The 27177-nt window shown below is 40.5% G+C and overlaps 1 protein-coding gene across 1 annotated transcript in view; it reads left to right on the top strand.

Annotated features, from left to right (window-relative positions):
- The first annotated feature begins 2004 nt into the window (after positions 1-2004).
- The window catches only part of FANCC (FA complementation group C), a 167656-nt gene continuing 142483 nt past the window's right edge, over positions 2005-27177 (top strand). Inside the window, exons 1-3 of the mRNA XM_081103534.1 lie at positions 2005-2237; positions 4472-4556; positions 12383-12477. Of these exons, the coding sequence (XP_080959660.1) occupies positions 2073-2237; positions 4472-4556; positions 12383-12477 (345 nt within the window). The 5' untranslated portion in view covers positions 2005-2072. The remainder of the gene's footprint in view (positions 2238-4471; positions 4557-12382; positions 12478-27177) is intronic.

The raw sequence follows: 27177 nt of genomic DNA, 5'->3' as shown, positions 1-27177 counted from the left end.
GAACTGGACAGTGCTATTCATCAGGCATGGTGTCAGATTCCTTGCATCACCTTTCAACATCTCGTGGAGTCAATGCCAAGAAGAATCGCCGCAGTATTGAAGGCAAAAGGTGGCCTGTCCTAACCGGTTTGGCTCAGTGGATAGAGCGTCGGCCTGTGGACTAAAGGGTCCCCGGTTTGATTCCGGTCAAGGGCATGTACATTGGTTGTGGGCACATCCCCAGTTGGGGGTGTGCAGGAGGCAGCTGATCGATGTTTCTCTCTCATCGATGTTTCTAACTCTCTATCCTTCTCCCTTCTCTTTGTAAAAAAAAAAAAAAAAATCAGTAAAATATATTTAAAAAAAAAAAGGGTGGCCCAACGAAGTACTGATGGGGTGGTCATAATAATCTGGCCACTCAGTATATATATATATATATATATATATATATATATATATATATATGTATGTATGTATATGTATATGTATATGTATATGTATAGATAGATAGATAGATAGATATAGGTATATATCTATATATCTATATATAAATATATAGATACATATCTATATATCTATATATATGTAGATATATATAGATATATATCTATATCCCACATTCAAAGGCTGTTAAATCATGTTGTTTACTCATATCTTCAGAAAAAAATCACTTCTGTCTGGTAAACAACCTGCTTCCCTATTTATAATGATCTGGCCCTCTAGCAACTTCAGCACAAAATTATAGCTAATTTGCCTACAAACATCAGATGGTCATAATAATCATCTGGCCACTCGGTGTATATGGAACCTATACAGCTCAATACCAAGAAGACACACAATCCAAAAAAAAAAAAAAAAATGGACAAAGGGCCTGAATAGACACTTCTCCAAAGAGGACATACAGATGGCCAATAAACATATGAAAAAATGCTCACGGTCACTAATCATCTGAGAGATGCAAATTAAAACTACAATGAGATCTGATCTGACTTCATACCTGCCAGAATGGCTACCATCAATAATCAACAAACAACAGGTGCTGGAGAGGATATGGAGACAAGGGAACCCTAGTGCAATATGGTGTGAATGTGGATTGGTGCAGCCATTGTGGAAAATAGTATGGAGGTTCCTCAAAAAATTAAAAATGGAACTGTCTTTTGACACAGAGATTCCACTTCTGGGGCTATATCCTAAGAATCCCAAAACACCAATTCAAAATACATGCACCCTTATGTTCATAGCAGCATTATCTATAATAGCTAAGATCTGGAAACAGTCCAAGTGCTCATCAGTAGATGAGTGGATAGAGAAGCTTTGGTACATTTACACAATGGGATACTACTCAGCTGTAAAAATAAAGGAGCTCATACCTTATATGACAGGACTAGAGGCCCGGTGCACGAAATTCCTGCACGTGGAGGGGTCCTCAGCCCAGCCTGTACCCTCTCCAGTCTGAGACTCCTCGAGGGATGTCCGACTACCGGTTTAGGTCCAATCCTGCAGGGTTCCCTCTCACAATCCGGGACCGCTGGCTCCTACCTGCTCACCTGCCTGCCAGCCTAATCCGCCTAACTGCTCTCCCATGCCGCTTGATCACCCCTAACTGCCTCTGCCTCGGCCCCGCCACCATGGTTTTGTCCGGAAGGACGTCCAGAAGATATCCAGTCTAATTAGCATATTACCCTTTTATTAGTATACATGGATGGACCTGGAGATTATTATCAAACACCATATGTTCTCACATGTGGCATCTAGTGAACAAATTAAACTGATGAATAAAATAGAACCACAGGCATGGATACATGGAACAGACTGACAGATGTGAGAGGAGGTGGGTGGGGAGGACTGGATGAAAGAAGGTGAAGGGATTAGCCAAAGAACATATATGCATAGCCCATAGACACCGACTATAGTGTGATGAGGTCTGAAGGGAGAGGACAGGGTCTGGTGGAGACTGGCAAATGGGGACATTTATAATAGTGTCATCGATAAAAATTGTTTCATTTTCCCCCTTTCTTACAGATTTGATATGTGCTTACTGTTTCCTTCAGTGCTTAACAGTGAAGGTACATCACCTTTGCCCCTTTTTTGAGATGGCTCAAGATTCAGTAGGACTTCCTTCTGATTATCAGTTTTGGATGCGGAAGCTGTCTGTATGGGGCCAGGCCTCCACTTTGGAAACCCAGCAAGACATCTGCTATCACCTACCTCAGTTCCAGGAGTTCCTGAGGCAGATTTATGAAACCTTAAAAGAAATGGTAAGTAGTGGACCAAAATTAATGCCAGCAGGGACTGTACCAGATTTCACCAAGCCTTAATTTTATCCAAGGTTAGGAATTTGTGTTGTTGAGCTACTGTACTGAAGGAGTAGAAAGACGAATTTTACCCTTAGGTAATACAGACAGGAAGTGGTTTCCTGTCTGTATTACCATAATGGTCTCTGATTCGTTATGACTTTGTCTATCCTTCTTGATTAGTTATATTGTCACATAAGACTTCCTGACCGTCAGATTGTTTTTTAATAAATAAAACTTGGGCACTTGTTGTCAGGTAATAATTGGGATTCTTTTAAAGGCCTTTGCCTCTCTTAAATATTGATGAGTTTACTGAAATGCTTACCTTTTCTCAATCCTGTTTTAAAGTGGGCTCTACCAAAAAGTGATACATATTAAGATCTCTTCTTTTAAATATTTTAAGTGGCCTTTTCTGGTAAATATTAAGACTTTGAGTGTCTTTACAATTGTCATATAACTTATTGTATTAAGAGTTGATGTATTTTTATTTTGGTATGATTTGTTTTTATTCTATAGATGTATTTGTAAACTAATGTATTTTTATACTATCAAAATATTATTTGTTTTATACTTATTGTCTCACTTCAAGATGCAAAGCAAAATTATGATTCAACATAGACATTCTTGTGTTATACTTTTACTCCCATAATCATAGAAGCAAGTAGGAAATTTGAAGGATAATTCATATTGGTGGTTTGAGTTCATATGTCTTTTGACACTGCAAAGAAAGATGCAGTCTGTGCCAAGACCGGTTTGGCTCAGTGGATAGAGCGTCGGCCTGCGGACTGCAGGGTCCCAGGTTCGATTCCAGTCGAGGGCATGTACCTGGGGCATGTACCTGGGTTGCGGGCATATCTCCAGTGGGAGATGTGCAGGAGGCAGCTGATCGATGTTTCTCTCTCATCGATGTTTCTAACTCTCTATCTCTCTCCCTTCCTCTCTGTAAAAAATCAATAAAATATATTAAAAAAAAAAAGAAAGATGCAGTCTGTATGAACAACCAATGCTAATATCAAAATTGTTTTTTATAATAAGACTTTTGTAACCTGATCTTAAAGTGGTCCTAGGAAGTCTAAGACTGGCCTCGATGCTGAGACAATGTGAAGAATTTATTGCAGCAGCAGTAGGAAATGCTTATCATTTCACCCTGTGTGCACATTATCTCAGTTTGGTCTCATTTTTGAACTTTATTTGAAAGATAAAGAAGTGGGAAAAGGCCACTGTACAACAGCATGCATATTTTTAAATCTTAAGCTGTTTTCTAGTTAGTTGGCCGATTTTTGTCTCAGGTTTTAGGTTGTTGTAGACTGAGTCTGGTGCCATTTAGCATATAGTAATCAAAGTAGTAATAAACATAGATAAATATCTTTATGCTTTGGCTGCTTTTATTTCTTTTTATAAGTTCCAGAGTTTTTGTCCTCTTAAACCTTCTTTGAAATAGCCCTTCTGGAGCTGAGTTAGGATCATCTTTTATTTTGTTAGAAAAAAACTTCAGGATAAAGATAAGAGATTATAAAGATATTAATCACCCATAATGGTTTTTCACTGTTATGTGGCCTTTGTTATTTTTAAATAAAGTGGCATTTCCTGACTGTTAAGTATGAATGAAGTTAATTTGGTAACAAAATTGATGTTACTAAATGTGCTGTACATCTTACTTAGTGGTGGTGACCTGATTTAAGGATGAACAATGGTGGTTGTTGTTAGAGTTGCCGAAGGAGGAATGCATGAGGCAAAATGGTAAAGAATCATGAATTTATTAGGTTATCTGGAAAACCAGATGGACTGAGCCCCAAAATGGCACCAGCATCCAGGGACAGGAGTCAGAGATTTTAAAGGACTCTAGGTGGGCTTTTCTGGGCGGAGAAGTCTCTGGGAGAGTCCCCAGGGGAAAGATAATGGTCTTAGCAAGTGGAATGTGGTCTAAGCAAAAGGGAATGTTGGTTATGAAATGACCTAAAGGTCAGTTCCCAGGGGAGAGGGTATCCATTCGATTATTTGATCAGACCTAACAGTTGCTTGTTAACCTTTTATTTGAATAACATACCGAAAGATCTTTTCTAATTCTGTTTTCCTTACTTTTCTGAAATATATACAAAACAAGAAGCATTCAAGTTCCCTCAAACCATAGTGTCAGTTCAGTCTTTCTGAGTGATATAGGGCCCTTTTACTGACCAAAGCATAATTTTCTTTTACAGGATTCAAGTACAATCATTGAAAGATTTCCCACAATTGGTCAACTATTGGCAAAAACTTGCTGGAATCCTTTTATCTTAGCATATGGTAAGAATCCAAAGCATGCTCTCTCAAAACACAAACTTCTAATGATAACTTTAGTCTGCATTGTTTAATAAAATACAGAGCTTTAAATTATAAATCTGTTTTCTGTATTTCACAAAGCAAATTTTTAAATGTATATTCTTTGCTCCATTACAAAATGGCATCCTTTATTGTTTATATATGTTTATGTATGTTTGTATAGATAAACACACACACACACACACACACACACACACAGATCTGTAGGGAATATAATTCTTTGTGTTAGAGGGTAGAAAGTCCCTGATGATTATCATAACCTCAATTTTAATTCAGTATAAAATGGTTTTAATAATGAAATGATTTTTATTTCCCAGTTTCATATTAGCACACGTACTGTTTTTCATGTGTAAAATTAGTCTTCAGAGTCTGAATCCTTCATGACTCTACCTTATTTAGGGATGACAACTTGGTTTTACCAAAGATTAAGAGGAATTTGGTATTCATTGGGGAGGTGTAACTTTACTGATCCCCTGCGTACCTGTCCCACCTCCTTTCCTGTTTAATTCCCCACAACTACACCACATGCATGGTAGCCAGGTCAGATTACTAACTGTTCCTGAAGTACATGCTGTTAGAGCCTGTGACATGCAATTCCTGATGCCTGGAACTCTGTTCTCTCTCCTCCTCATAAACCTTTTAAATCACCTTGTTGGGGCTGAGTTGGAAACCTGTCTTAGTATTTCCATATCCACTAGCATTTCCCTTAATTATACAGTAACACTTACTACACTGTTTATAATTGTTGGTTTGCCTGTCTGATATCCTGGAAGACTGAATGTCTTTCAGGAGCAGAAACTGTGGTTTTAGTTCTTTTGTTGTCCTAGGGCAAGGGTGGGCAACCTTTTTGTGAGTGCGTGCCAAAACCAGCAAAATCTCTGACTCAAAATTATTCTGCGTGCCAGCCCTAATTTTTTGAGAACATGTTACGCCTACTTGTTATCTCTTAAGGTGTACGTATTTGAAGAACCTTGAAGAAATAATAAAATTCATTCGAGCGACAAAAACACAGTATATGATGATGAAACATACATTTATTTTTTTAATGTATACATGTTATGTAAAATTATTTATTTATCTAAGATGCACCTACACTAAATTTATCTGAAAAATAAAAAAGTCGATATTAAGAAAAAAATTGTAAATGGAAGATTATAAAGAGGGTTTCGCGTGCCAGCAAAAGCTACTGGCGTGCCATGTTTGGCATGCATGCCAGGGGTTGCCCACCCCTGTGCTAGGGCCTATGGTAGGGTGGAGCAGATGCATCTGAAGGTGCACAGTTGAGGCTTATTGCCTTGAATTGACTATATTATTAGCTAATGTAATATTTACTTTTCATATTTTTAGTCAAAGACTCATTGTGTAACATGATATTAGAATAAGAAATAAAATGAATATTTCTCTTTGATGTTTTAAAGAATTATGCAGCTTCTCTCTTCTAACCTGACATACATAAGTTATTATAAGAAACATAAACTAGGTGGGGAAGGGACATCAGCATTTGGTCCTGTGAGCATACATGCATGTGTGCATTGAACACACTCAAACTCACTTTCTCTGGCCCCACCCTCATCTACTTCTTTTCCTCTCCACTCTGCCTCTTGTTGCTGCTTCTCTCTTGAGTTGATTCTACCTACCTCAAATACTGAGCCTGTTCAAGTTATATTTTTTAATCCTACTTGAGGATATTTTTCCATTTATTTTTAGAGAGAGCGGAAGAGAGAGAGACAGAAAAATATCGATGTGAGAGAAATACATCAATTGGTTGCCTCCTGTACGCACCCTGATAAGGGCCTGGGCTGAGGAGGCGCCTGCACCAAGGTACATGCCCTTGACTGGGACTGAACCCGGGACCCTTCGGTTCACAGGCCTACGCTCTGTCCATTGAGCCAAACCTGCTGGGACCTGTTCAAATTCTTGACCTGAAATGGCAAAGCCTTCTTTGTACAGCCATTACTGTGCTTGCCACTCTTACCAGGGCCACACATCCCTGTCTTGTATTTATATATTTTAGTGGTGCCACTGAAATGTACTGCTAATGAGCTTACTTTGTTTTAGGAATTTACAGATGCAAGCCATCACTTGTTATTCATGGATGCCACAAGCACACTACAGGGGATGGCCTGTCTCAGGATTCTTCCTGGAGGTCCTGACTTTGGGACTGGAGCATCCAGCCAGGCAATTAAGTGAGATGGGAAACTGACAGCAGATCTTAGTGCAAGGTTTTTATTCTGAAAAAGAGTGTAAATGAAAGGAATATACCAATATATATTTGCCACCTAATATTTTATTTTTTTATATCTTAAACTGAAATTTCAAATAAAAGTTAATTCTTTAAACTTTAATTCTATAGTTTAAAAGCACGAAGGCAGCATATTTTGAGACAATAAATATTTTTTCAGCTGCCAAGTTTGGGGGCTAATTGTTACACAGCAATAGATAGCAAATAGTGAGGAAGAGAGGTTATAGCTGTTAAGTTTAATTATGAATAAAGAGATAGAATCAAGGGTTCCAAGGAGGTAAGGCACTAATTCAGAGAACACCACTGAATAAAAGGTGTCTCTCCCTTTCTGTTATTACCTACTTTGTCTCTTCTCTTTCTGGTGTCTCCATTTCCAAATACTTCTTTCTTCCTTATTATTCTTATTTCAGATCCTGTTCTCACTTAACATTATGGGAAACTTATTTCCTTAATGGAAACTGTTTATGTTTACTGTATTTAAAAAATAATTCTGATGTTATGTAATTGTAAAAAGACCCTTTCCTGAGAGAAAATGCCCAATCAGTGAAACAACAGCATATAGCAAGTCCTTCTATGCCTGTCAGTCTTTTCTATGAGCTCAGAATCAAAGATGTACCTCAAACAGGAAACTGAAATTTAATGGGCAGTTCAAAAGGCAGTGCAAGCATTGAAACAGAGAGAGATGGAGAATTTGTTTCTGGTTGTCAGAGGGGGCCAATGTAATGAAGATGAGGTGCTAAGGAAAGATCACAGACGATACAAGTTAAGCCCAAGGGATAAAATTAGTCCAGCCTCCACTTTTACAAATAAGGAACCAGAAACCCAGAAAGTTCCATGACTTGTCTTAAAAACCCCCATCTCATCTACTGTCCTCCAAGAGTCAGTCAGCTCTAGCCTGAGTTCCCCTGTGAAATTCTTCTTCTCCTCAGATCCTTGTTCTGACTTCTGGTCTCTTTTTTCCTTCACTGAAAAGTGAGCAGAAATTGTGAGCCGTGTTTTCCTAGGCCTTGCCATACAAAAACAAACAAACAAACAAACAAAAAAACAAAACAAAAACCTCAGTAAATGTCTGTGCAGTGAACATATGCATTCAGGTGAAGCTGGCCAGTAGGAAAGCCAGGATTGGAATGCTTCCATCACATGGTGTGATCTACTGGGGGTTAGATCATTACAACGTGGCAGACTTTAGAGGGCTGGGCTCCTGACTCTTACTAGCTTTGTTCTCTGGGAAAAGTGTCTTCTTTATTCTAATCCATAATTACCTTTTCTGCAAGACTATCATCAAGAACTCCTTTCGATCCACTGTGCAATCCATGGAGATCAGCGCAAAACAAGCGATGCCTCTGATTCTACTTCTTCAATTCTATAACACAAACTTTCCCACATTTTAACATTCTGAATTAGGATGTCCTACACGTACCATGTATACTTAAAGGTTGGGTGAAAATTTCTTTGGCTTTTCTTTTTCTTTCTTTTTTTAATTTTTTGTTATTGTTAATCCTCACCTGAGGATTTTACTAGTATTTCCATTGGCTTTGAGAGAGAGAGAGAGAGAGAGAGAGAGAGAGAGAGAGAGAGAGAGAGAGACATCAATGTGAGAGAGACACATCAATTGGTTGCCTCGCGTACACTCCCTGACTGGGATGGGGATTGAACCTGCAACCTAGACATGTGCCCTTGACCAGGAATCAGACCTGCAGCCCTTTGGTGCATGGGCTGATGCTCTAACCCCCGAACACACTGACCAGTTTCTTTTTTTCTTTTTGATAGAAAAATAAATATACTGTTGAACTAAATATGTGAAATATCTCAACACCTGGGAAAAACTCCTATCTTTTGTATTATTTTAGATTTAAGCTCCATGCATTAACATTCTCTTCTTTTTCTTTCTTTTTTTAATCTTTTATTTTAGTGTTGAATGTCTGCATTTTGGAAATGCATTCCTTTTTAACCCAGGAAGCTGTTTGTGTAAGCTTGTCAGTGGACCGGCTCCAAACCAGGGGTTCTGTCCCCCACCCCCATATGGTCCGGGACCTCAAGGCTCTTGACTTGTGTAGGAAAGAATTCAAGAACGAATCCCAGGGAGAGCGAAAGCACATTTTATTTAGGTAGAGAAACAAAGAGGTCTGGATGTGGGTTCCTGGAGACAGGATTGGGGGTTGGGCCCAGGATTGGCTGCTGCCACCTGGTGCCCCCGGGTTGTAAGTCTCACAGGGCATGGACATGAAACAGTACATGTCTGAGTGGACATGTAGAACTTGTGAGTTGTGCCTTGTGTGGTCAGTTAGTTCCTGGGATTTTGTGTGTTTTCAGTTTCTGAACTTTGTGGCACCAAATTCTGTCTTTGCCTTTGGGTTGAGAGGGGGTCTTGTCCCCAACATGGTCCCTTCTGCAAGTGTCATGGTGTTTGTCCCTCCCCTCCCCCCCTTGTACTTGTAATGTCAGTTTCATTATAATCCTATCTAATAAAGAGGGAATATGCTAATTGACCATCACACCCTCACAAAGATGGCGGTGCTCACACCCAATAAAGAGGGAATATGCTAGTTGACTGCCACATCCTCACAAGATGGCGGCACCCCCACCTCATCCAGTCAGAGTCCCACAGTCCCCTCAGCCCCACCTCATCCAGCCTCAGTCCCTCAGTCCCCACAGCCCTGCAGGGGAAGGCAGTTGGGGCGATTGGCCTGCAGAGGAGGGCATTTGGGGACTGTCATGCCGGCAGGAGAGCACTTGTCAATCATGCTGGCAGGGGAGTGGTTAGGGGGCTATCAGGCTGGCAGGTAGAATGGTTAGGGGCATCAGGCTGGCGGGCAGGTGAGTGGTTAGGAGCCAACCATCCCGGATTGTGAGAGGGATGTCCAACCGGCAGTCAGACATCCCCCAAGAGGTCCCAGATTGGAGAGGGTGCAGGCTGGGCTGAGGGACACCCCCCACCCTGTGCACGAATTTGTGCACCAGTCCTCTAGTGATGGTATAATGGACTTTGGGGTTGGTCTTTGGTCATCTTTTCCTCCATCGTGGATTGATCTGATTTTAGCCAGTACTTGTTGATTACTCCTGTGAACACCACAGGAGTTCCCTGCCATAAACTGTTTCCCTTTGACCATGTGTGGAGGTGGGGGCTTTGATGAGAGGACCTAGCTAGCAGCTTATCAGCCTGTGATGTTGCTTCTACTTCCTCATTCCCCTGGTTGGGAGTTTTTCCTAACTTCTTTCTGTCCTGTCTGAAGCTTATCATTGGATGTGTCTGTCACACTTGTGACATGAAGATGGAATTTCTTCTAATATTTAAAACATAGGCCATATAATAGTCACATTTTTAATCAATGGGATTGGTTCAACCTGAAGAACCCTAGGATCATTAGAGGTTAAATTATATGATAATTGAAATAAATTGATCTCAGGCAAGCTCATAAAAACCAGGGGAAAAAGTGAATCCCTCTGAATAAATCCTGATGAAGTTTGTTTAAAGATGTTATTAGATCATAAGCCTATAGATATTTATGGGTTTAAAAAATACTGTTAGTGTCTTGTGTTGTGTGGTTGAAAATAAAGAGATAGTTTTCTGTAGTTTGTATTTTCCTTTTTTTTAAAAAAAAATTAATCCTCACCCAGGGATTATTTTTTCATTGATTTTTAGAGAGAGTGGAAGAGAGAGGGAAAGACAGAGAGAAATATCGATGTGAGAGAAATACAATGATTGGTTGCCTTCTGTATGCACCCTGACCAGGGCCTGGGCCAGGGAGGAGCCTGCAACCAAGGTACATGCCCTTGACCGGAATTGAACCCGGGACCTTACGGTCCACAGGCTGACACTCTATCCACTGAGCCAAACTGGCTAGGGATTCTTTATTTCTTACTAATGAATCCCTTAGAGATGCTTTGTTTATGAGATAACAAAAGGTAAGAAGGTAAAGGGTGAGAAGTTGAGTTTTTCACCCCAAAATATGCTTTTGGAATACTGATTATTTTAAGCTGGTTATTTTTAATTAACAAAAGACGTAGATAGAAAATTTGACCTCCCCTCCCTTCCCCCAACTACTAAAAGGATTTAGAGAGGACCTGCTCCAGGAAGGAAGCTATTATAGATAGCTATAGTTTACCATGAGCTAAGTGTGCTAGGGAGGAACCCAGGAAGGCCCCTTGATCAAAGTCCTCTCTGTGACCCTTGTTAAAGACAGTCCAGCAAACAGTTACTTACCAAACATTTACTTTCCATCTCCATGTGAATTGTCTTGCTGCCCTTTAAAGTCCAAGACCATCATCGTCATCCTCTCTCCTTAGCTCAAGGTGGCATATAAGCCTTAACTGCCCTACTTCTCCTTGGGTCCCGTATTCTTTTTATTTTTTGAAAACATATTTTGTAGTGATTTCAGAGTGGAAAGGAGGAGGAGGAGGAGGAGGAGGAGGAGAGAGAGAAACATCAATGATGAAAGAGAATCATCGACGGGCTGCCTCTTGCACGTCCACTACTTGAGATCGAGCCTGCAATCGGGCATGTGCCCTGACTGGGAATTGAACTGTGACCTCCTGGTTCATAGGTCGACTGTCAACCACTGAGCCAACTCCGGGAGAGCAAGCGTCCCTTATTCTTATGGAACCCCCATATGTGCATACATAATAAGTTTGGTCATTTTTTCCTGGTAATCTGTCTCATGTTAATTTGATTATTAGTCCAGACAGAAGACTTTAGAAGGCTAGAAGGGAAATTTATTTTTCTGCCCCCACCAGGGCATCAGGTGGTTCTGCAGAGCTTGATTCCAGGTGCTGGGTTTCCTCAGTCTCACCGCCATGGCCTTGTGATAAAGTCCATAGCTGTTTGGCTCTAGCTCAGGTAACTGATATCTTCAATCTTTAGCCCTCCTTTTGCTTTTCAAACCTGTTACAAAATTTCCAGCTGGAATGGATTCAGTTTCCAAAAGAAAAAAAAGGCTCACTAAACAGTTATTCCCATCGAATACAAGATTTCAAAATTCAGCATTTTCATCACATATTTACTAAAGTTTTAAATTTCAGAGTAAAAAATTAAGAGCATGTTAAGAGGCTTCTATTTTGTGCAAACCATTTGGTATTAAGCAGTCTTTTTGTTGAGTTTGTTTTTAAAAAGGGAGGGTGTTTGGCAAATTAGAAAGTTAAAAGATTAAATATGAAAGATTGAGTGCTGCCTGTAGTAATTATGTTGCCTTAAAGAGGTTGAAACTACTGATGGTTTGAAATGAGAAATAAAGAACGGATCTTGAGAAAAGCCCAGTTCTTTTAGTCCTTTCCATCCTTCTCTTTTGGCTTTAAAAGTTGCTGCTGTAACAGAAAGGGAATTGACCACACAAGTGCTGAGCATCCATGATCCCAAACCCACAAGAAGAAAAAACCCCACAAGTTGTTTCACACGTGGTCCTGAATGCTTATTCTGTGAACTTAGTAGTTTGAGATTTACCTAAAATATAATAAACATTTTCTGTAAATATAATGCTTTACATTTTTTAATACTGTTTATCTTTCCCTTTTAGTTGATTAAACCTACTCATTTTAGCTTTTCTCTTTGCAGATGAAAGCCAAAAAATTCTAACATGGTGCTTAGGTTGTCTGATTAACAAAGAACCACAGAAATCTGGAGAATCGAAACTGAACTCCTGGACACGGGTAAGAGCATAAACTTGCCCTGCGCTGCTTTGAATTAAATTGTTTAAAGGTGCGGCTGACTGTCCACTTCCAGGATGTTTTAGAAACATTTCAAACATACCCTTTGCTGTTACATTGCCTTGCTGAGTGTAAGGTTAAAGAGATTTTATTTTTGTTTGTGAATTCTGTAAAACATTGGTCTTTAGGGTGAACTTTCCTATGCCTCCAAGACCTCGTGTTGAGTGGTTTTGGAAAGTTACTTTCAGGTACTGTAGAAGAATGCACCCTGTTTCCCTCCAGCAATTGCTATCCTTCCAAAAATTGTTCCTCCCTACCAACCTAGTTTAAATACTGTAATTATGTAATTCCTCTCCAGGTGCTTCTCTGCCTCTTTCAGAATCTATTCTGTAGTAAAACTAAAATTCAGAAGTTCCCTGGGAATAGTAGTCTTTATTTTGTGCCCCCAAGTTGGTACCCAGGCCAGTATGCTCAGACTGGCACCTGGTGCTAGTTGGCTGCTGTTGCTCACAGCCAATTGGTTACTCAGCTGTGCTAGTCCAGATAGCGGACAGCTCCCGGCATTCACCATGGCTGTTTCTGCTTCCTCTTGAAGGGTAGACGCAAGTTGCAGACTGTTGTGAGGCTGGGCTATGACTGCCCTCCACACCAGCAAGTTGGCTATTCTTTTCTCTTACTCCCCACTGTCTTGCTGCCATAACCCCAAGGACTCGCTGAGGCCTGTCAGACTACTTAGAATGCACATGGCTCAGGTTGCTGTTTAGTATTATGAAATCACCCACCTAGATTAATGCATGTGGTTTTGTCTATCAATCTGACTGGTGATATACTATCATTTACTGTTTTTTGACCATTCCTTTGTTTAATACAATATTGCAGACAGAGATGGCAAAGACACTATTTGCAATTTCCTGTTATATTCAAAGAGTAGAAGGGAAAGGGAAAGAAGAAGTGGAAAGGACTGGGTGAGGGAAGGAAAGAATGCAAAATTTAATTAGAAGGAAAATTAATGCAAAGAACTGAAGAAAGGAATGGATAAGTGGAATTAGAGTTGAAATAATATGAAAAATAAGGTTATAGGATAACATATTTATTCTTTAAGGTTTTAAATTGTTGCTTCTGTTGAGTATGTGATATTTTAATGATTATTTAGGATATTTTTTTATTGCCTAGCTCAATACGTTCTGACATAGACCATCTAATTAAATTTTTTGGATGATTGGGTTAACTTTTTTTATTTCACTGACTCTATTAGCCCATTAAAAATGTTCTAGCCTTGCATTTTATTCTGTGGGTTTCCCTTATGTAATGTAGTGTGTTTATCCTTAGGTAATTATTAAGTATAACTCAGGGAGATAAAGTAAAAGCACTTCATTCCTATCTTCAGAGAACTCTCAGACTGGCCAGGTCATCCAAGGGCAGTGTGTTGGGTATTAGTAGAGCTGTAAATAGGTGTGATGGCAACACAGAGGAGGAACACTTGCTCAGATTTCAGGGTTTGGAGACATTGCCTGGGGGAGATGATGTATTAGCTGAATTTTAAAAGATGACTAGAGAGCAGGGATAGAGTTTTAGGAGTGATATTGCTGTCAGCAGATAGCGTATGTGCAAAAGAAAGCATGGTGGTGAGAAAGCAAATGTTGCATTTGGGGAACTCAGGTACTTACTAGGTATACCCGTTAATAATGGCAGATTTTGTAATCAAAGAAAACATGATAATTTCAAGAGAAACATCAAAAAATGCTTTATTCAAAGTAATGTTTATTGCTAGCTACACATTTCCCCCATCTTTCAGGTAATTTGTGGATACCATCCCAATAGAACTTTTCTTATTTTGAGGCAGACCATTCAGAGACCCAATTTTCCACTTCATATGTTTTGAAGTGCTGCTCAAAAAGTGCATGTGCCATCGATCAGAACAAGTGGTCATCTGAAGGAGCAAGGTCTGGTGAATACGGTGGGTGGGTTAATACTTCCCAGGCAAGATCTTTTAACGTGTCTTTAACTGGTTTTGAAGTGTGTGATGGTGCGTTATCATGAAGCAAAATTACTTTGCCGTGTCTTCTGGCCCATTCTGGTCGTTTTATGATTAAAGCGTGGTTCAGATTGATTATTTGTTGTCAGTAGCTATCAGTATTAATGATTTCACCTGGGTTTAGAAACTCATAATACACCATACCTTCCTGATCCCACTAAACACAGAGCATTATCTTCTTTCTGAAGCCATTTGGCCTTACAGTCGATGTTGATGGTTGACTTGGATCAACCCTTGGTTTTGTGCATTTGGGAGTCTCAAAATAAATCCACTTTTCATCACCAGTAACAATTCGATGCAAAAAAGACTTTCTTTCGTGCCGTTGAAGCAACATTTTACTGATGACTTTTTGGTTTTCCATTTGTCTTTCGTTCAGTTGATGTGGCACCCATTTTACTTCCTTTAAAATCTTTCCCATTGCTTGTAAATGATCGGAAATTATTTGCTGAGCAGTGTTTAATCTTTCTGCAAGTTGTTTTTGGTTTGACACCCATCTTCATCCAATAATGCTTGTAATTGTTGGTCTTCAAACTTTTTCTGTTGACCTGGATGTTCTTTGTCTTTCACATCAAAATCATCACTTTTAAAGCATTTAAACCAGCGTTCACAGGTATCTTGAGATGGAGCATGTTCATCATAAGCTTCCCGAAGTATATGATAACTTTTTCTTCAAAATAATGAATTAAAACTTCCCGCAAATGCTCTTTTTTTGGCACAAAATTTGACATTTTTAAGCATAAAAATATCTATGATGTTAACACCTTCAGCAAATTTAACATAAGAAGTTTTGAAGCTTGTTGTCAATACAACAAAAGAGCATACATATCAAATCTCATATATATCAACATATGTGTAACTCCATCTAGTGAAAAAAATCTGCCTTATTAACCGGTACACCTAGAACATGGAATATAAAAAACAACAAACAAGCTCATAGATACAGAGAATAGACTGGTGGTTGTGGAGGGTTGGGTGGGGAAAATGGGTTAAAGAGTAAACATTTCCAGTTATAAGAGAAATAACTGGGATGTAATGTGCAGCATGGTGACTATAGTTAATAATACTGTATTGTATATTTCAAAGTTGCTAAGAGAGTAAGTCTTAAAAAAAGTTTTCATCATAAGAAAAAAGAACTGTTTTGCAGTTGTGGTGATGGATGTTAATTGGACTTATTTTGGTAATCAACTTGCAGTACATACAAATATCAAATAATGTGCACTTGAAACTGTTATATGTCAACTGTTATATCTCAATAATAATAAAAAAGTCACATATGCCAAAATAAAGGCGAGGAAGGGAAAGAGATGATGACGTTTCACGATTAGAAATGCTCTCCAAGGAGGTGACTTTTTAGGAGAGATTTAAATTAGCTGAATGAATAAGCCCTATTTTTTTTTTTTTGCAGCCTATCAGTGCCTCTCTCCAGCATCTATGACTCTCTCTCTCTCTCTCTCTCTCTCTCTCTCTCTCTCTTCCTCTCTCTTCCTCTCTCTCTTTCTCTCTCTTTTGGGGGAAGAACTCTGACTTCTGCCACTCCGTCCTGCATCCAAAAGCCTGTTTCCTTGCTCATGGAGGTTCTCCTACTACCTGTGGGATATTCAGCCCTAATTTTTTTTTTTAATTCTACTTGGTTATCTTTCTTTTTCTTATTGATTTGTAGAAATTCTGTTTTTAAAAATATATATTTTATTGATATTTTACAGAGAGGAAGGGAGAGGGATAGAGAGTTAGAAACATCGCTTAGCTGCCTCCTGCACATCTCCTACTGGGGATGTGCCCGCAACCAAGGTACATGCCCTTGACCGGAATCTAACCCGGGACCCTTCAGTCTGTAGGCTGACGCTCTATCCACTGAGCCAAACAAGTTAGGGCTGTAGAAATTCTTTATATGTGTTGAATATAGGTACCATTTGTATTGCATGTATTGCAGCTATTTTTTTCCACACTATGGTTTATGTTTTTGTGTTTACATTTTCTCATTTTCTTTTAAGGAAGATTTTTAAAAAATTGATTTTAGAGAGAGAGGAAAGTGGGGAGAGAGTCAGACAGAGAGAGAGAGAGAGAGAGAGAGAGAGAGAGAGAGAGGGAGGGAGAGAGAAAGAAAGAGGGAGAGAAACAGTGACATGAGAGAGAAACATTGATCGATTGTCTCTCTTATGCATCCCGACTAGGATTGAACCCACAACTTAGGTATGATCCCTGATCAGAAATCAAATGTGCAACCTTTTTGGTACACGGTATGACACTCCAACCAACAGAACCACCCGGTCAGGGCTCAAGGAAGATATTTTAAATTTTATTATAGTCAGATTTATCAATCTTTTCCTTTGTGGTTAATAACTTCCTGTCTTATTTAAGAAAGTTTTCCCTACTCCAGGGTCATGAAGATCTTCCATCTTCTAAAAGTATATTGGTTTGCCTTTGCCATTTGGTCTGTGATCTACCTGTAACAGTTTTACTGAATGGTCTAAGGTGGGTGTCTATATTTATTTTGCTTCCATATGGATACCCCATGCCCCAGCACCATTATTTCAAAATCCTTTCCTCACTGAGGGAATAAGCCCTATTTTGCTACCTTCATAAAAAATAGGGTGTATTTGTATTTAGGTGCAAGTATGAACCTAAATCTCTTGATTAGTCTCATTGTATCTGATGGTTAATTTTATGTGTCAGCTTGACTAGTCCATGGTGTGCCAGCTGTTTAGTCAAACATTATTCTGGGATGTGATTAACATTTAAACCAGGGATCCTCAAACTATGGCCCGCGGGCCACATGCTGCCCGCCGAAACATTTATCCGGCCCGCCAGGTGTTTTTGCCGCCGCTGTGTGCATAGGAATTTGTTCATAGTTTTTTTTAAAACTATAGTCCGGCCCTACAACGGTCTGAGGGACAGTGAACTGGCCCCCTGTTTAAAAACTTTGAGGACCCTTGATTTAAACTGATAGGCTGAGTAAAGCAGATCATCCTCCCTAATGTGTGTGGATTTCACCCAATTAGTTGATGGCCTGAATAGAACAATAAGGGTTTTCTCTATACTGGACTCTAATAAACATTGGTCCTTGAGTGAACTCCAAATTGTATGTTTGCTTTTATTTTTAGTGTAACACATCATTGCCAGAGCATTCTACAGAGAGTGCCCTGCATTTTTACAAAACCAGTTGCCTCAGAGATGATGGTGTTTGTACATTGAGATGCAAGATAGGCAGTGGACTCAGAAGTAGACAGTAGGTTTGATGCTGGCAAAATGGCACTAGGGATTGGTCAGCCAAGGGGCAGACACAGATATTTTGGAAACATGATTATGTCTACGGCTGTTGCTAATTTCTGTTGTTATAGTAGTCCCCCTTATTGGCGGTTTTACTTTCTGCAGATTCAATTAACTGTGGCCATCCAAACATATTAAATGAAAAATTCCAGAAATAAGCAAGACATAAGTTTTAAATTGCATACTGTTCTCAGTAGTGTGTTGAAATTTTGTGCCATTTTACTTCACTCCACCTACGATGTGAATCGTCCCTTTGTCCAGTGGATTCACCTCACTTTTTCTCACCACCCGGGCATTGTGTCATCTCACATCATCACAAGAAGAATGGTGACTACAGTACAATAAGACGTTTTGTCTTTTATTACAGCATATAGAATGATCATTTAAAAGGTAAAAGAGCATCATTCCTGAGGCCAGTTAGTGAAAGGCAGCAGAGGCAAGGTGATATTCAGGGACAAGGCAGGTACTCCTTCAGGGAGCTGAAGATTCCTCTTCCAAAGCTCCACTCTTGTAAAACACTGCCAGTTGTGAACGAATGCTCTCTCTTTTGTTTTACTTTTTCTTTCTTTCTTTTTACTATTTTTATGTGACTGTTTATTTACTTATTTCCCATCCTTTGACCCCTTTTCTGTAGTATTGTTCTCTATATCTATGGGTCTGTTTCTATTTTGTTATTTCATTTGTTTTTAGTGGTGTTAGTGGTCATCCTTTTCTTGTTCCTGATCTTGAGGAAAAGCTTTCAGGTTTTCATCACTGAGTATGATAGTAGCTGTGGGTTTGTGATATTGGTTTTATTATGTTGAGATATGTTCCTCCTGTACCTGCTTCATTGAGAGTTTTTTCATTAAAAGCAACCTTCATTTTTCCTGTTTCTCAGGTCAGAAATTCTGGAATCATCTGTGGTGACCCTTGTGCCCTTATATCTCACATCTAGTTTATCAACAAGTCTGTCAGTTCAGTCTTTGAAATATAACCAGGATCTGAATACTGCTCACCAATTTCACTGCTTCTACCTCCATTCAAGCCACTATCACCCCTCATGAGGGCCATTGCAGTTTTCCTCATCTGTCCCCTGCTTTCACCTTTGCTCTCCTATGTTCTTCATCCGAAAGATCTTTTAGAAGGTGCCTCTGCTCAGAACCTTCCAGTGACAAGTCTGTACTTGACTTATGAGAACCTCCACAACCTCACCCCATGTGACCTGGGTAATCTTCCCCCCATTTTCTCACTTCACTCCAGCACACACTGGCCTCCTTGCTGCTCCTCTGGTACCCAGAAACCTTGCCTAGGGCGTATGCATTCACCTTTGCTCACCTGTTCTCACAGCTCTTCCCCAGAGAGCCACATGACCCCTTCTTGTACCTCTTTCAGGGCACTGCTCAAATATCACCTTCTCTGAGAGGCCTTCCTCATTACCCAGTCTCAGGAATGCAGTGTCTTTATTTTGACTTATTTTTCTTCTTAATGCTGACCACCCCTGACATAACGATTTTTTTCTAACTTTTCATTACCTCCCAAATAGGTTACAAGTTCCATGAGAACAGAGACTTTTTTAAAGCCTAGAAAAAGTGCCTGGCACATAGTAAACATTCAGTGATTATTTGCTAAATGAGTAAATAAGGGAGTAAAAAAGTAGTGGGGTTTCCACTTGGAAAGAAGTGAATGAACAGACAGAAGAAAAAATTATTATTCTAGTTAGGCCTAAAACTAAGTTATTTGTGGAGGGAATTGGAAATTAAGATTAGAAAAATGGTTTGGCAGATATTTTGGAGGGCCATGAGTGCCAACTTGTGAGTTTGTTCATAAATTAGTGGTATAGGGCAGTTGAAGGAGCTACTGCAAGTATTGGCATTGAGAGAGGTGTATTTGTCATGATTAGCATGCCTTCCCGCTTTCTCCCTTGCTCTCTAGTTTTTCCTAATCCTTCCTTTATTCATATATTCCTTAAATATATCCTGAATACCAACTCTTTACAAGCAGATTTGGGGGAATGTGAAGATCTTGCCTTCAAGGATCAAGTTGTTTTATTACAGTTTAACAAGAAAAGGAGAACAGCATATCGAAGGTACTGTGGGAGCCCACAGAAAGAAGGAAAAGCTTTGTTGAGAGGAGATTAGGAAATATGCAGGGGTGGTCAGAAATGCTTTCAGAAGATGAGGGGAAAGTGGCCTCACGATACTGTATCGTGAAGCATGAGTTTCCAGGTAAGCAGAAGCCCAGGGCACGCCTGGAACTTGGAGAACTGAAGGTAATTTGAGGAGCATGTAGGAAAGTAGACAGAGGAAAAGCTAGAAAAGGTCTTCTTGTTAATGATATTAAGAATGGGCTGTCCCATTTATCACATACTAGTGGTACATGAGAGTTACAAAGAGGTAGATTCTGATATAGGCAAAATGGCTCATACTAAAAAATATTTTCTTAACCTGGAAGGCAAGGATTTTAATTAGTAGAGTTTAAATGGTAGTTGCAGGGTTTGAGGGGGAGACACTTGGATTATATAAATATAAATAAGATAGTGGATTCCAAGATGAATTCAGAGTAGGTAGAAGCTACATCCACTTGTTCCTGGCACCAAACTAGATTTACAGCTAAATTACAGAATCAACCTGAATAACCCATTGAAGGCTAGCTGAACTGAAATGTAATAACCAAGACTTAACAGAAGAAGCCACATCAAGACAGGTAAGAAGGGTGCAGACATGGAAAGACATAGCCCCCCTCAACCCCTCTATCCCCTCTACCCCCGCATACCCCCCACCCCCACCCCACTCCATGCTCAGGTGCAGTGGTGGCTGAGCAGCCGGAGAGTTATGGTGGGTGCCAAACTCTCCTTCCCCTAGGAGCATGTGTCCTTACCCCCGCACTGGGATCCCCAACTCAGAGCAACAGAGGTGGTAAGAGGAGCTTCACAGCATCAGGTGGTGGAAAATCAGTGGAGATTCAGTCTGCCTGGGAGAACCAGACCACCTGGTTCTTTGCCAGAGTCTCATTGAGAGCACTCATTGTGTTACAGCACCAGCTGGGAGTGAATGGTCCAGACTCTAGCTGCTGGGGAGGCCATGCTGCTCAACTGAAGTCTCCCAAAGGGCTCTGCTGACTACACCCAACAGTGACTTTAAGGGGCCCTCTTTTTTATTTCTAGGGAGACTGTTGGCAGAGACCCCGTTACTGAACTGTATGTCTTGGGAAAGAAGGCCAGTCTCCCCAACCTCAAGGGTACAGCCAGTGCCCCTCCCCCAACCTGTTGAATCATTTCGCTGACCCCATCTTGCTGAGTTTAGCCATGCAGAGATCAGAGTGCTGCACAGAGCTGAGACTTTCGGCCCCATCCTGCCAAGTTCAGTGGCACAGGGGAACCAGAAAGCCCTGTAGAGCTGAGATTTTCAGACTGTGTCTCCTAAGGAAGCTTTTGTCCAGGAACCAGATGGGTGAGTGCTGGACTGTGTGGCTACATTGTGGGGAGGCAAATCCAATCTCCCCTGTGAGTTCAGGTTTTGCTACCCCAGGAAGGGGGAAAAGTACCTGCCCCCTCTTATAGACTTGTGGGAACCCCCCCCCCCCACCCCCCACCATGGGAGACTGGATGAACCCTGCCAAGTCCTAGATACCTGCCTGCTGGGCACAGTTCCATGGGGAACAGGGACAGTAGCTTAGAGCTGGGATATTAAAAATGAGAGACCTTTGGAGGCTATTATCTGGGACAGGGGTGAAGTGCTTAGGGTCCTCATGTGGATAGGGCCAGTATCATTCCCAATGGAAGACTCTTGACCTATTGCCCTGAGCCCAGGGTGGCTGAGCTTGCTCCTGCAGAGAGGACTGCTGGCTGCATCCAACCTGATCCTGCAGTCTTCCTTCAGAAGGCTCTGGAGGAAGACCAACAAATCTCAGCGGTAAGCAGAATAGCTGATAGGTAGAAGCAGACCTCAGGGAGCCTGTCATTTTACAGGTCAGCCCCCAGCTCTCAGCTGGAGGAAGACGACCTTTTTACAGAGATTAGCCCCTCCCACACACCCCCAGGTCCAGTAGATGCAGACACAAACATTGAACAACATGGCAACTCCAGACAGGTAGCCCAAAGCCAGTAACACACAATGTCTGACAGCGACCTATACCTGAACCCAACCCAAGTAACTCAGAACCAACACAACCAGTGGTGGGCTTCAGACCACATGAGAACTTGACCCAATGAGGCACACAAGCAGCATACCCAGTGGGAGATTCCGGCAGGTACCAAATCCTACTGGGAACAACTCCACCTTGGGGCACAACCCTTGTACAGCATCTCATGTACAATGATGGAGATTTACCCTTATAGTCAACCAGCCTGAAGGGCTAACTCCACTCATAAAGGGCCGACAGCATTTAAGACTTACCTATAACAACAGAGGGTGCACATAACCCCCAAGAAACATTCCTGGAGCACTGAGCTCAGGTGATTGGAAGATTGTGCCACTGAGCTCAAAAGACATCTTCATCATAAAGCCATCATAACAAGTTTTGGAGTCATAGCAGATCTACCTAATACACAGACAAAATGGAGAGACAAAGAAAAATTTCTTAAATGAAAGCAACCCAAATACTAAATGCAGAGTTTAAAACAGTGGATGAAACGATCCTCAAGGACCTTAGTGGAAGAATGGATGATCTTGTGAGAACTTAAAGAGGTATTAAGAACCCAAAAGAACATAGAAACCATAAAAAAGAACCAGTCAGAAATGAAGAATACAATATCTGAAATGAAGAATGCATGAGAAGGAATCAACAGCAGGTTAGATGAAGCTGAGGATCAATTCAGCAAATTAGAGGGCAAGATAACAGTAAGCACCAAAGCAGAGCATCAAAAAGAAAAGAGAATTAAAAGAAATGAGGAAAGTATAAGAAACCTCTGGGACAACATCAAGTGTGACAACATATGCATTATAAGGACACCAAAAGGAGAAGAGAGTGAGCAAGGGGTAGAGAATCTGTTTGAAGAAACAATGGCAGAAAACTTCTCCACATGGTGAAGGAAAACTTCACACAAGTTCAGGAAGCACAGTGAGCTCCAATCAAGATGAACTCAAAGAGACTCAGACCAAGACACATAATAATTAAAATGGCAAAGCTGAAAAACAAAGAGAGACTTTTAAAGGCAGCAAGAGAGATGTAGTACCTGTGAGAGAGCTCCTGTATGACTGTCCACTAATTTTTCAACAGAAACACTTCAGGTCAGAAGGGATTGGCAAGAAATATTTCAAGTAATGAAAAGCAAGTAACTACAACCAACACTACTCTCTCCAACTAGGTTAGGCCATCATTTAAAGTTGAAGGGAAAATAAAAAGCTTCCCAGACCAAAAGAAAAGAAGAAAAAAGGCTGAAGGAGTTCATTACCACCAAGCAATATATATATCCTCTACATCCTTGCCCAAGGATTTTTTTTTCCATTGATTTGTAGAGAGAGTAGAAGAGGAGGTGGGGGAGAGAGAGAGAAACATTGATGTGAGATGTTTGGGGTATGTGCCATTGACCAGGAATCGAACCCATAACACTTCAGTGCACAGGCCGGCACTCTAACCACTTAGCCACACAGGCCAGGGCCACTAAACCAATACTGTAAGAAATGTTAAAGTAACTGCTAGAAGAAGAATATGAAATAGAGAAATGTAGGTATAAAGAAAAAATGGCAGTCAATAAGTACCTATCAATAACAACCTTAAATGTAAATGGATGAAATGCTCCAATCAATAGGGTAGCTGAGTGGGTAAGAAAACATGACCCATATATTTGCTGTCTGTAAGAGACCCACCTCAGAACAAAAAATATACACAAGCTAAAAGTGAAGGGATGGAAAAAAATATTCCATGCAAATGGAAACAAAAGAAGTGGGGGTAGCAATACCTATAAATATCTGCCCAAAATGGACTTTAAAACAAAGGCCAGGACAACCAAGATGGCAGTATAGGTAAACACCTGGACTTGCTGCTGCTCAAAACCACATTAAAACTACAACTAAAAGACAAAACGAGTATTATCCAGAACCATGGGAAGGCTGGCTGAGTGGAAATTCTACAACTAGAAGGAAAGAGAAAAGCGCATTGAGTCCAGTAGGAGGTGCAGAGGTGTGGAAGTGTAGAGATATGGAGGTGCACGTGAAAGGGGCTGGCAGCTGGGTATGCTGTTGTCTTTTTCAATCAGGACGGAAATACAAACTCCCGACTGCTCTGAACTCCAGTTCCGGGCGAGAATTTGGGGGCCCAGACTCATACGGAGAGAAACTGTACTGTCTGGCATTGGACCGGAACGTGAGGGTGGCTTTTTCACAGAGGTGCTTGCAGCATTCATTGTTCCTGTACGGGGCCGCGGACACAGATCCTGGGACCTCTCCAAGGCAAAGCAGACTGGCACCCATTGTGGTTTGCTCCACCCTGGTGATTCCTTGAGACCCTGCCCCACCCAGTTTACAACCCCACCCAAGCTGTGGGTAGAGGCTTTTGCATACGAATGGCCTGGCCTTTCTCTATCTAAAAACCTGTCAAACTGTAGCTGGGTCAGAGAACTCCAGAGCTTCCAAAAGAAGGCCTAAGGCTCGTCAGCAGCCTGCAGTACTTCACAGCTGTGCCTCATCTGGGCACCTCCAAACCCGAAATAAATAGTAGGAATCTGCAGATCTCTTTGTAGGTCCTGCTGGGTGGCCTCAGGCAGTGGCTGACTTTGCACCTCCTTGGAGATCCAAGAGCCAGTCTACCCAGTGGTCAGAGTGAGACCATCCAGATTACAACTCTTCACATCCATAAGAGACACACTCAGGGCAGACTCAGTGAGGGCCAAAGCCCCACTGAAGCAAGTCCTGCCCCATAAAGGTGTCTCCAGCACAGAAGTTCTCCCATTGTAGACACAACTGGTCCTCACAGCCAACTGACTTGGAGGTCAATTCCTCCCAGTGATACCAAAGCAATCAAGGCTTAACTACAACAAGACTGTGCACAAGGCCCACAAAGGGGTGCACCAAGAGTGTCCACTTCAGGTAATTAGGGAGGCTGAGCCACTGGGCCCTATAGGACACCTACCACACAAAGCCACTCTATCAACACAGGGAAGCAGCCAAAATGCAGAGACAAAGAAACATGTTACAAATGACAGAAATGGAGGAAAGCAAACTACTGGATATAGAGTTCAAAACCACAGTTATATGGTTACTCAGAAATCTTCTAGAAACCTCAGAGAAATTTAGTGAGACCCTCACTAAATTTAGTGAGACCCTCAAGGATATGAAAAAGGACCAATTAGAAATTAAGCATACACTGACTGAAATAAAGAATAATATACAGAGATCCAACAGAAGACTAGAGGATCCCAAGAATCAAGTCAAAGATGTGAAATACGAAGAAGTAAAAGACATCCAACCAGAAAAGAAAAAGGATACAAAAATATGAAGATAGTTTAAGGAGCCTCTGGGACAACTTCAAGCATACCAACTTCCGAATTATAGGGGTGCCAGAGAAGAGAGAGAGCAAGATATTGAAAACCTATTTGAGGAAATAATGACAGAAAACTTCCCCTACCTGGTGAAAGAAATAGACTACAAGTCCAGGAAGCGCAGAGAACCCCAAACAAAAGGAATCCAAAGAGGACCACACCAAGACACATCATAATTAAAATGCCAAGAGCAAAAGACAAAGAGAGAATCTTAAAAGCAGCAAGAGAAAAAGTTAGTTACCTACAAGGGAGTACCCATCCGACTGTCAGCTGATTTCTCAACAGAAACTATGCAAACCAGAAGGGAGTGGCAAGAAATATTCAAAGTGATGAATAGCAAGAACCTACAACCAAGATTACTTTATCCAGCAAAACTATCATTTAGAATTGAAGGTCAGATAAAGAGCTTCACAGATAAGGAAAAGCTAAAGGAGTTCATCGCCACCAAACCAGTATTATATGAAATGCTGAAGGGTATTCTTTAAGAAGAGGAAGAAGAATAAAAAGGTAAAGATAAAAATTATGAACAACAAATACATACCTATCAACAAGTGAATCTAAAAATCAAGTGAATAAAAAACCTGACGAACAGACTAACTGGTGAATAGAATGGAATTGGACATAGAAAGGGAGTGTACTGACAATTCTAGGGGGGAAGGGAGGTGGGGGGGTGGTGTGTGGGAAGAGACTGGACAAAAATCGTACACCTATAGACAAGGACAGTGGGGGGGGGGGGTAAGGGAAGGGGATGGGGTGGGAACCCGGCAGAGGGGAGCTATGGGGGGGAAAAAGAGGAACAACTGTAATAATCTGAACAATAAAGATTTATTAAAAAAATAAAAAAATTATCTATACATTTTAAAAAAACAAAAACAAAAAAACAAAGGCAAGAGTCTAAAAAGGTCACTACATAATACTAGAGGGCTCAATCATACAAGAGGATACAACCTTTGTAAACATTTATGCACCAGTCTAGGATCACCTAAATATATAAAGAAAATATTGCTGGACTTTGAGGGAGAGATCAACAGCATTACAGTCAAAGTAGAGGATTTTAACACCCACTGTCATCAATGGATAGATCTTGCAAAAAATCAAGGTAACAGTGAACTTCAATGACACACTAGATCATATGGATTTAATTGATATTTACAGAACATTTCATCCTAAAGCAGCAGAATATACATTCTTCTCAAGTGCACATGGAACATTTTCAAAGATAAACCACGTATTAGGACACATAATAAATCCTAACAAATTTAAGAAGATTGAAGTTATATCAAACATCTTCTCAGATCATGTTGGCATGAAAGTAGAAAACAACTACATTAAAAACACTGAAAAATATTCAAACACATGTTGGTTAAATAGCTGTTATTAAACAATGAATGGGTTATCAATGAGATCAAGGAAGAAGTCACATATTACCTGGAAACAAATGAAAACGAACACACAACAACCCAAAAATCTGTGGGACACAATAAAAGCAGTCCTGAGAGTGAAGTTCAGCACTATAGGCCTACCTCAAAGAACAAAAATTTCTAATAGACTAACCCTACAATGTAAAGAATTAGAAAGAGAACAAGAAAAGGCCAGAGTAAGTAGAAGGAAGAAAATAATAAATATCAGAGTGGAAATAAATGACACAGGGACTAAAAAAACCCAAAAACACAATACAAAAGATCATTGAAACCAAGAGTTGGTTCTTCAAAAAGATAAAAAAAATTGACGAACCTTTAGCCAGACTCACCAAGAAACAAAGAGAGGGGAACCAAATAAATAAAATCAGAAATGAAAGTGGTGAAGTAACAACTGACAACCACGGAAATACAAAGGATGTAAGAAAATACTATTAACAACCATATGCCAACAAGTTGGACAACGTGGGCCAAATGGACAAATTCCTAGAAAAATACAGTCTTCTAAAACTGAATCAGGAAGAATC

Source organism: Myotis nattereri (genome assembly GCF_964212035.1).
Source record: "Myotis nattereri genome assembly, chromosome: 12".
Lineage (NCBI taxonomy): Eukaryota > Metazoa > Chordata > Mammalia > Chiroptera > Vespertilionidae > Myotis > Myotis nattereri.
The sequence above is the reverse complement of the archived record's forward strand: the minus strand, read 5'-3'. Positions and strand labels throughout refer to the sequence as shown.